We start from the raw sequence: 10000 nt of genomic DNA, 5'->3' as shown, positions 1-10000 counted from the left end.
AGATGGCGCTGTCTACATTTTGCAAATATGAAAATACATTACTTGTTAGGGTACATTTCGTTGTACATTTCAGGTGACAAAAAAAAATCCATTAGAGGGCGCTGTCTATATTTTGCGAATATGAAATGCATTACCTAGGGTAGATTTTGTTGTACAGTAAAGGTAACAAATTCACTAGAGGGCGCTGTCTACATCTTTGCAAATCTAAAATAAGTTACTTAGGGTGCATTCCATTTCATGTTTCAGGTGACAAATCCACTAGAGGGCGCTGTCTACATCTTTGCAAATCTAAAATACGTTACTTAGGGTGCATTCCATTTCATGTTTCAGGTGACAAATCCACTAGAGGGCGCTGTCTACATCTTTGCAAATCTAAAATACGTTACTTAGGGTGCATTCCATTTCATGTTTCAGGTGACAAATCCACTAGAGGGCGCAGTCTATAATTTGAGATTATGAAATGCAAAGGGTACATTTTGTTGGACGCTTCAGGTGACAAATCCACTAAAGGGTGCTGGCTACAACTAGCAAATATGAATTACGTTACCTGTTAGGGTAGAATTTGTTGCATATTTCAGGTGCCAAATCCACTAGAGGGCGTTGTTTACATTTTGTGAATGTAAAATATGTTAATTAGGGTACATTTCGCTATACTTTTCAGGTAACAAATCCATAAGAGGGCGCTGTCTACATCTTTGCAAATCTGAAATGCGTTACTTGTGGTACATTTCGTTGTACGTTTCAGATGACAAATCTACTAGAGAGAGCTGTCTATATTTTGAGAATATTAAATGTGTTACCTAGGGTAGATTTCGTTGTCTACATTACTGTGATTCTGAAATACAGACCACCTAGAGAACCACTGACCTAAATGTCCTAATCTCTTTTTTGAAAGCGTACTTCATAGGACTCAAAGCTGAATCTACTAGCCTACGAGCAAAACTGACTATGCCAGAAAAGCTGTCCATACGAAGACAGATAGGTGGCGCAAATCTATTCGATTACAAATCAGACTGCATGTTTGAAGGCGTGTTGTAGTTTGTTTGGTTTTTTTGTGTTGTGCAAAGAATTGCATGGAAATAATTCTAATTTGCCAATAATATTTCTATATAAATATCATTAGTGTGAAAAGAAACAAAAATTGTTGTCATACTGCCCCCTAGTGTTTAGAAACTGCCATCGAATGCATGTTTAAACCCGTTTTCCCAATTTTACAAAAATAAAGACTGAAGCACGAATTTCCAAAAAGCCTGTGTTGCAGAATATAGCCATCAGTTTCAAATAATTCACATTGCATGTGTATATTTGCTACCTTGCTCAAACAAAAGCTCCTAAAAATGTTGACATGGAAGCTATTAATGTATATTTACAGCACAAACTTTGCCTGGCTTTCTCTGAACTCAAACACTGCCGTCGAGACTCGCTGTATATTTGAAAAATGTGTTTTTTTCCAGACTTTGAGAAAAGCAGAGCAGCGAGGGCTCTGAAATGCACAGTGATAAGGGAAGCGGACCGCGTATAAACAAGTCTGCGTGGTTTAATGATAGAAACGCGGCGAGCGGGACTGTGGTGTACCTAACGCTGATGCTCTGAAATAGAGGACGGGGATCTGATAGCTGCAGGAATACAGAACGTGGTATTCATAGCGCAGCACAGCATGACTTTCACACACTGCATCAACTCCAGCCGTTTCATCCTCAGCGTCTGCCTGGAAAACAAGACCAGAAACAGACGGAAAGTGAGACTTATGCCGCTCCAAGATAAAGATTCAGCTATAAATGCAACAAGCACTAATGGCAAAAAGCAACTCTCAAAATTTAAGACAACCGGCAAAGTTTAAGTCGATGTAGCACGGCTGTATTCAGCAATAAACAACATGAATGTGTTTTGATAATTGAATTAACATATTACATTATTATTATGATTTCTGAAGGTTGGCGTGATATGAAGACTGGCATAATAGACTCAGAAATACAGATTAAATAGTGTTATACTTATTATGCCTTGTTCATTACTGTTAGAATTGAAACATTCATCATCATTCATTGAGACTCTTGCATGGCCCCTGTGATGTGATTTCAGGTCTATGACATCACTTCACAAAGATATGCGCAGCTTTAATTAGTGTGTGAGCAATATGTTGGAGCAGCAGAGGTTTGAGTTTCCCCTCAACACAGACTCCAGGATTCTTCATGCATCCATGCCTTCACTGATAACATCTCCTCCTTCCATACGAGCGCAGTCTGGAGACGCACACACACACACGACTACTGTTTCACAATCCATGCCTGTCAGGAATCACAGAGGCTGTAAAGAGCAGAGCGGCTAAAATAAACGATGACATCATGATTGTTCCTAAACATTCTGCTGTTAAAAACTAGCCTAGAGCGCTGACTGCTGTTAAAAACTAGTCTAAAGCACCATCTGCTGTTAAAAACTGGCCTAGAGCGACGTCTGCTGTTAAAAATCGGCCTAGAGCGCCGTCTGCTGTTAAAACCTAGCCTTGAGCGCCGTCTGATGTTAAAACCTAGCCTTGAGCAATGTCTGCTGTTAAAAACCGGCCTAGAGCGCCATCTGCTGTTAAAAACCAGCCTAGAGCGCCGTCTACTGTTAAAACCTAGCCTAGAGCGCCATTTGCTGTTAAAAACTAGCCTAGAGTGACGTCTGCTGTTAAAAACCGGCCTAGAGCACCATCTGCTGTTAAAAACCAGCCTAGAGCGACGTCTGCTGTTAAAAACCGGCCTAGAGCGCTGACTGCTGTTACAAACTAGTCTAAAGCACCATCTGCTGTTAAAATTAGCCTAGAGTGCCATCTGCTGTTAAAAACCGGCCTAGAGCGACGTCTGCTGTTAAAAACCGGCCTAGAGCGCCGTCTGCTGTTAAAACCTAGCCTTGAGCGCCGTCTGATGTTAAAACCTAGCCTTGAGCAATGTCTGCTGTTAAAAACCGGCCTAGAGCGCCATCTGCTGTTAAAAACCAGCCTAGAGCGCCGTCTACTGTTAAAACCTAGCCTAGAGCGCCATCTGCTGTTAAAAACTAGCCTAGAGTGACGTCTGCTGTTAAAAACCGGCCTAGAGCACCATCTGCTGTTAAAAACCAGCCTAGAGCGACGTCTGCTGTTAAAAACCGGCCTAGAGCGCCGTCTGCTGTTAAAACCTAGCCTAGAGTTCCATCTGCTGTTAAAAACTAGTCTAAATGTTAAAAACTGGCCTAGAGCGACGTCTGCTGTTAAAAACCAGACTAGAGCGCCATCTGCTGTTAAAAACCGGCCTAGAGCGCCATCTGCTGTTAAAAACTAGCCTAGAGCGACGTCTGCTGTTAAAAACCGGCCTAGAGCGCCATCTGCTGTTAAAAACCAGCCTAGAGCGCCGTCTGCTGTTAAAACCTAGCCTAGAGTGCCATCTGACGTTAAACACTAGCCTAGAGCGCCGTCTTCTGTTAAACACTAGCCTAGAGTGCTGTCTACTGTTAAAAACTAGCCTAGGGTGCCGTCTTCTGTTAAACACTAGCCTAGAGCGCCGTCTTCTGTTAAACACTAGCCTAGAGCGCCGTCTGCACACTAACCTAGAGCGCAGTCTGCTATTAAATAATTATTACAAACATATTACTGTATAAATAAATATTACAAAATAAAATTTAACTATATATATATATATATATATATATATATATATATATATATATATATATATACACACATACATATATATATATATATATACATACACACATGCACACACGCGCACACGCACACGCGCACAAGTAAAGATTTCACCAGTTTAAAGTATAAATTGAGGCAAACCAAACTTATTATGAAGGTAGCTATTGTTTTATATTAATATCTGGCTTCTTCGTGTGCAGGTGCTCCTAAACAAAGAGTAACATTGAGTATAGACGAAGTCTGCGGCTCAAAAATGGTCAACCCTGATAGGTTTTTGTTGAGTGAGGCATTAAAAAAAAATTCCACCGCTCAAAACAGGATGCCACAAAAAAAAGAAAAAAGAAAAGAAGCGGTCCTGCCTTCTCTAATCTTCTGATCTTGCTGGATATTTTTTCTTCCTTTCCTGAACAATGGGGAAAAAGAGCCTTTCTTGTAGCCGACATGCTCCTGCTTGCTGCCGAACACTTTTCACCAAGGTCAAGTTTTCTCAATCTTTTTTTAATGCACAGAGAGACTGAAACACTGAAACACCAGTCAACAAAGCAGACACCAATAATGAGTTACTATTACTAAACAATTCTGGGATTATGTGTTTATTAATATTAGAAATGAACAAATTAAAAGTACAACAAACATCACAATAAAAACTTCACAATTTAAATGATTTTCTATTTTAAATAAAAAAATGATTTTTTTAGGTTTTAATAGGAATCTGAAAACAAACTAGCTCAAAGTGAATTAAAAAATAAATAAATAAAAATTAAAAGTTTAAAAAATTTATATTAATAAAAAAAGAAAAAATGAAAGAGAAAGAAAGAAAGAAAGAAAGAAAGAAAGAAAAAAAAGAAAGAAAGAAAGAAAGAAAGAAAGGAAAGAAAGGAATAAAGGAATAAAGAAAGAAAAAAAGAAAGAAAGAAAGAAAGAAAGAAAGAAAGAAAGAAAGAAAAAGAAAGAAAAACCAAGTAAAGAAAGAAAAAAGAAAGAACAAATGAACAATTGAAAGAATCAAAAGAAATAAAGAACAAACGAGAGAGAGAGAGAGAGAGAGAGAGAGAGAGAGAGACTAAAAAAAAAAGAAAAAAGAAAAAAAATCTTTTTTTTAATAGACGAACCACAAAGACGTATTTATACCATTACAATATAATTGTACATAACACAACGTAACTTGACATAACACTAACGCAATGTAACGTATCGTAACAATGTAACACTACAATGCAACATAACGTAACACAACACACAATGTAACACAACCCAACATAACGCAACACAACGTAATGTAACACAACAAAACATAGCGTGACATAACGTAGCATAACGTAACATAGTGTAAAACAATGTAACATAACAGTGTAACACAAAAGTGCAACACAACGTAGCCTAACAGCGTAAAAATGACGTAACATAACGCAACTTGACATAACACAATGTAACACAACGAAACGTAACAGCGTGACACAATGTAACATAACATAACAGTGTAAAACAACATAATGTAACACAACGTAATGTAACATAACGTAACGTAACAGCGTAAAAATAAAGTAACATAACAACGCAACATAGCGTAACGTGATGTAACATAACATAACATAACACAACATAAGGTAATGTAACAATACACAATGTAATGTAACAAGACGTAATGTAACACAATTTAATGTAACACATTGTAACATAACGTAACAAAATGCAACTTAACACAATGCAACACAACAGAACATAACTTAACGTACCTTAATGTAACATAGCATAACAGCATAATGTAACATAGCATAAAAATAACGCAACATAACATGACGTAACATAACATGACATAACATAACGCAATGCAAAGTAACGCAACACAACGTAATGTAACATAACAAAATGTAAAATAACATAACATAGCATAAAAAAACAACGTAACACAATGTAACATAACGCAACAACATATCACAATGTAACGTAACAAACCGTGACGTAAAATACCATAACAGTGTAACACAATGTAACATAACATAGTTACGTAACATAACAGCGTAACCCAATGTAACATAACGCAACAACATATCACAATGTAACATAACAAACCGCAACATAAAATAACGCAACAACATATCACAATGTAACGTAACAAACCGTAACGTAAAATACCATAACACTGTAACACAATGTAACATAACGTTTTGTAACATAACAACGTAACACAATGTAACATAACGCAACAACATTTCACAATGTAATGTAAAAAACCGTAACGCAAAATAACATAACAGTGTAACACAATGTAACGTAACATAATGTTATGCAACATAACAACGTAACACAATGTAAAGTAAAATAACGTATCGTAATGTAACATAATGTAACACAATGTAACCCAACATAACAATGTAACGTAACGTAATGTAAAATAACTTTAATAGCATTTTGTAGTTAATCTGTTATTTAAAAAAAATAAAAATAAATAAAAACACTGAACTCATTCATACGCTTTTATTAAATAAACGTATAAGTGTATATCAGCCAGCGGTGACCACAGAATATCTGGCATACCACATTAGAAACATTTACTTCATCCACACAGAAACTCCACTGGCACTGAAATACACCAGCATCTCCTTCAGGAGAGGAGAAGGTGTGGTGTGTGTGTGTGTGTGTGTGTGTGTGTGTGTGTGTGTGTGTGTGTGTGTGTGTGTGTGTGTGTGTGTGTGTGTGTGTGTGTGTGTGTGTGTGTGTGTGCGCGTGTGCGCGCGATCGCATGTGTGTGAGCTGAATGTAAATATGCAAGAAGTTGAGTCATTTGCAATCAGCCGGAAGGGCTTTCTAATGAAACGGGCTGAGAGTGGAGGAACAGAAACACCAGCCACATTTCAGAGCCCTTGAACACTTGCAGTATTCCAGGATATAACCCAGTCTGTGTTTTTGGGTCCATCAATGAGGTTATTTTAAGAGGACATCATTTTGTTTCGGAGTGGTTTGTCTTGCTCACACAGCATTCTTAATTACTTGATTCTGATAGGTCAATCACTACATTCTAAGGTATGTTATTTTCTAATGATAACAGAAAGAAAAAGAAAGAAAGAAAGAAAGAAAGAGAGCGAGAGAAAGAGAGAGAGAGAGAGAAAAAAGAAAGAAAGAGTAAAAAGACAAATAAAGAAAAAGGAGACGAAAAGAAAGAAAAGAAAGAAAAAAAATTAAAAAAGAAAAAAGAGGAAGAAAGAAAGAGAGTGATTCAATGAAAGAAAGAAAGAAAGAAAGAAAGAAAGAAAGAAAGAAGAGGAAAAAAATAAAAGAAAAAGAAGAGGAAAAAAGAAAAGACAGAAAAAAGGAAAAAAGAAATAAAGAAAGAAAGTAAGAAGAGGAAAAAAGAAAAAGAAGAGGAAAAAAGAAAGAAAGAAAGAAAGAAAGAAAGGAGGAGGAAAAAAAGAAAGAGGAAAAAATAAAGAAAGAAGAAAGAAAGAAGAAAGAAAGAAAAGAAAGAAAGAAAGAAAGAAAGAAAGAAAGAAAGAAGAGGAAAAAAGAAAAAGAAGAGGAAAAAAGAAAGAAAGAAAGAAGGAAAGAAGGAAAGAAAAAAAGAAAGAAGGAAAGAAAGAAAGAAAGAAAGAAGAGGAAAAAAGAAAGAAAGAAAGAAAGAGGAAAAAAGAAAAAAGAAGAGGAAGGAAGAAAGAAAGAACAAGAAAGAAAGAAGGAAGAGGAAAAAAGAAAAAAGAGGAAACAATAAAAGGAAAAAAGAAAGTAAGAAAAAAGAAGAGGAAAAAAGAAAGAAGGAAAGAAAGAAAGAAAGAAAGAAAGAAAAAAGAAGAGGAAAAAAGAAAAAGAAAGAAAGAAGGGGGAAAAAGAAAGAAAGAAGAAAGAAAGAAAGAAAGAAAAAAAAGAAGAGGAAAAAAGAAAAAGAAAGAAAGAAAGAAAAAAGAAGAGCAAAAAAAGAAAAAGAAAGAAAGAAGGGGAAAAAAGAAAGAAAGAAAGAAAGAAAGAAAGAAAGAAAGAAAAAAAGAAAGAAAGAAAAAAGAAGAGGAAAAAAGAAAAGAAAGAAAGAAAGAAAAAAAGAAAGAAAGAAAAAGAAGAGGAAAAAAGAAAGAAAGAAAGGGGAAAAAGAAAGAAAGAAAGAAAGAAAGAAAGAAGAAAGAAAGAAAGAAAGAAGAAAGAAAGAAAGAAAGAAGAGGAAAAAAGAAAGAAAGAAAGAAAGAAAGAAAGAAAGAAAGAAAGAAGAAAGAAAGAAAGAAAGAAAGAAAGAAAGAAAGAAAGAAAGAAAGAAAGAAAGAAAGAAAGAAAGAAAGAAAGAAGAGAAAGAAAGAAGAAGAAAGAAAGAAGAGAAAGAAAGAAAGAAAAAGAAAGAAAGAAAGAAAGAAGAGGAAAAAAGAAAGATACAAAGAAAGAGGGATACAAAGAAAGAAAGAGAAAAAAGCAAGAGAAAAAAACAGGAATAAAGCAGTAGCAAGAACGTGATAGAAAAAACTAAAGAAAGAAAATGAGAAAAAAAGAGAGAATCAAAACAAGCGAAAGAGAAAAAGCAAGAGAAAGAAAAGAGAGTAAAAAGAGCTAAGCATGAGAGAGAGCAAAAAAGCAAAAGAGACCAAGGATGAAGATTAGATAGATAGATAGATAGATAGATAGATAGATAGATAGATAGATAGATAGATAGATAGATAGATAGATAGATAGATAGATAGATAGATAGATAGATAGATAGATAGATTAAGATAGATTAAGATAGAAAGAAAAATTACATTTAACAAAAAAAGACAAAATAAAAATAAGGCAGTGTTTTAAAGGCGCCGTATGTAATGGTCACCACTAGAGGGAGTGAAGTCACAACAAACAAATGCATTATTATTATTATTATTATTATTATTATTATTATTATTATTATTATTATTATTATTATTATTGTCATCATTATTATCATCATTATTATTATTATTATTATTATTGTCATTATTATTATTATTATTATTATTATTATTATTATTATTATTATTATTATCATTATTATTATTAATATTATTGTCATTATTATTATTATTATTATTGTCATTATTATTATTATTATCATAGTTATTATCATTATTATTAATTATTATTATTGTCATAGTTATTATTATTATTAATATTATTATTATTATTATTATTATTGTCATTGTTATTATTATTATTATTATTATTATTATCATTATTATTATTATTAATTATTATTATTGTTATTATTGTTATTATTATCATTATTGTTATTATTATTAATTATTATTATTGTCATAGTTAATATTATTATTATTTTATTGTCATTGTTAATATTATTATTATTATTATTAATATTATTAATATTAATATTATTATTATTATCATAGTTATTATTATTATTATTATTATTATCAATATTATTATTATCATCATCATCATCATCTCTCTCTTTTTTCTCTTCCATTACTGAATTAACATTGACTGTTGAGTTAATTGAGTTAAATTCAGAGTCAACTCTTTCTTTTGAGAGACTATATCATTGTTTATCATGCTCTTTTTTGACCCCTTTTCAGACAGCTCACATTGAAGCACGGCTATGTTGCGACCCTGCAAACAATATACTTTTCTAAAACCCATAAAAACACTCGTTAAATGTGTCACGCACTGCTACTTTCACAGAACAGGACAGCGCATGAAGTGTGCAGACAAAGCTGAGACATCGTGATGGACAAACGAGCAGAATATCTTAATGGTCACATAAAAGCACAGGCCAACATTAGCAAGTTTTTCCAAAACTAAAGCCGGCACGGCAATAAAGTGCAGGATTAGTCAAAGCGTTTCCTACAGGTAATTGGTTCTGTATGTGGGGAAACACTTAGGTCATTCCTGGTTTTGGTGGCCTGTTTTTATAAACAGACTGGTTCTTTCCATCCTCAGTTCCCAGGCCATCCTCTCATATGTCCAAAATAGGTCAAATTAAGTGACTTTGGTGATTAGTTAGTGTTAGGAGGGTTGTTCGGATCACTATCCCTGAGAGCCCTATCATACACCCAGCGGAATAAGGTGCAAGACGTGTTTGGCGAGATTTGTTGCTATTTACAGATCAGCGCAACTAGAATTTTCACGTTTTGCGCCACGTTGTTTAAATAGTAAATTCATTTGCGCCACTTTGTGGACTCATGGGTGTGCTGGTCTAAAAAGGAGGTGTGTTAAGGCGCATTGTTGGAGCGTTGCTATTTTGAAGAACTGAAATGTAAATTTGGAAACGTCTACATCACCATATGGGGCATAAGAACAGGACGTGTGTTTGGATATAACTCAGTGTTTTGACCACACTTCATTATTATTGTTCATTTATTCCTTTGCTGGAGATTAGAACTTAATTTAGAAATAGTT

General features: G+C 34.2%; 1 protein-coding gene across 2 annotated transcripts in view; it reads right to left on the bottom strand.

Annotated features, from left to right (window-relative positions):
- The window catches only part of atg10 (ATG10 autophagy related 10 homolog (S. cerevisiae)), a 54009-nt gene that overhangs the window by 15141 nt on the left and 28868 nt on the right, over positions 1–10000 (bottom strand). For both annotated transcript variants that reach the window (XM_056466672.1, XM_056466673.1), the window contains one exon: positions 1576–1708. In XM_056466672.1, the coding sequence (XP_056322647.1) occupies positions 1576–1708 (133 nt within the window). The remainder of the gene's footprint in view (positions 1–1575; positions 1709–10000) is intronic.

Source organism: Danio aesculapii, chromosome 10 (assembly GCF_903798145.1).
Source record: "Danio aesculapii chromosome 10, fDanAes4.1, whole genome shotgun sequence".
Classification (NCBI taxonomy): Eukaryota; Metazoa; Chordata; class Actinopteri; order Cypriniformes; family Danionidae; genus Danio; species Danio aesculapii.
This window is presented reverse-complemented; position numbering and strand designations above follow the sequence as displayed.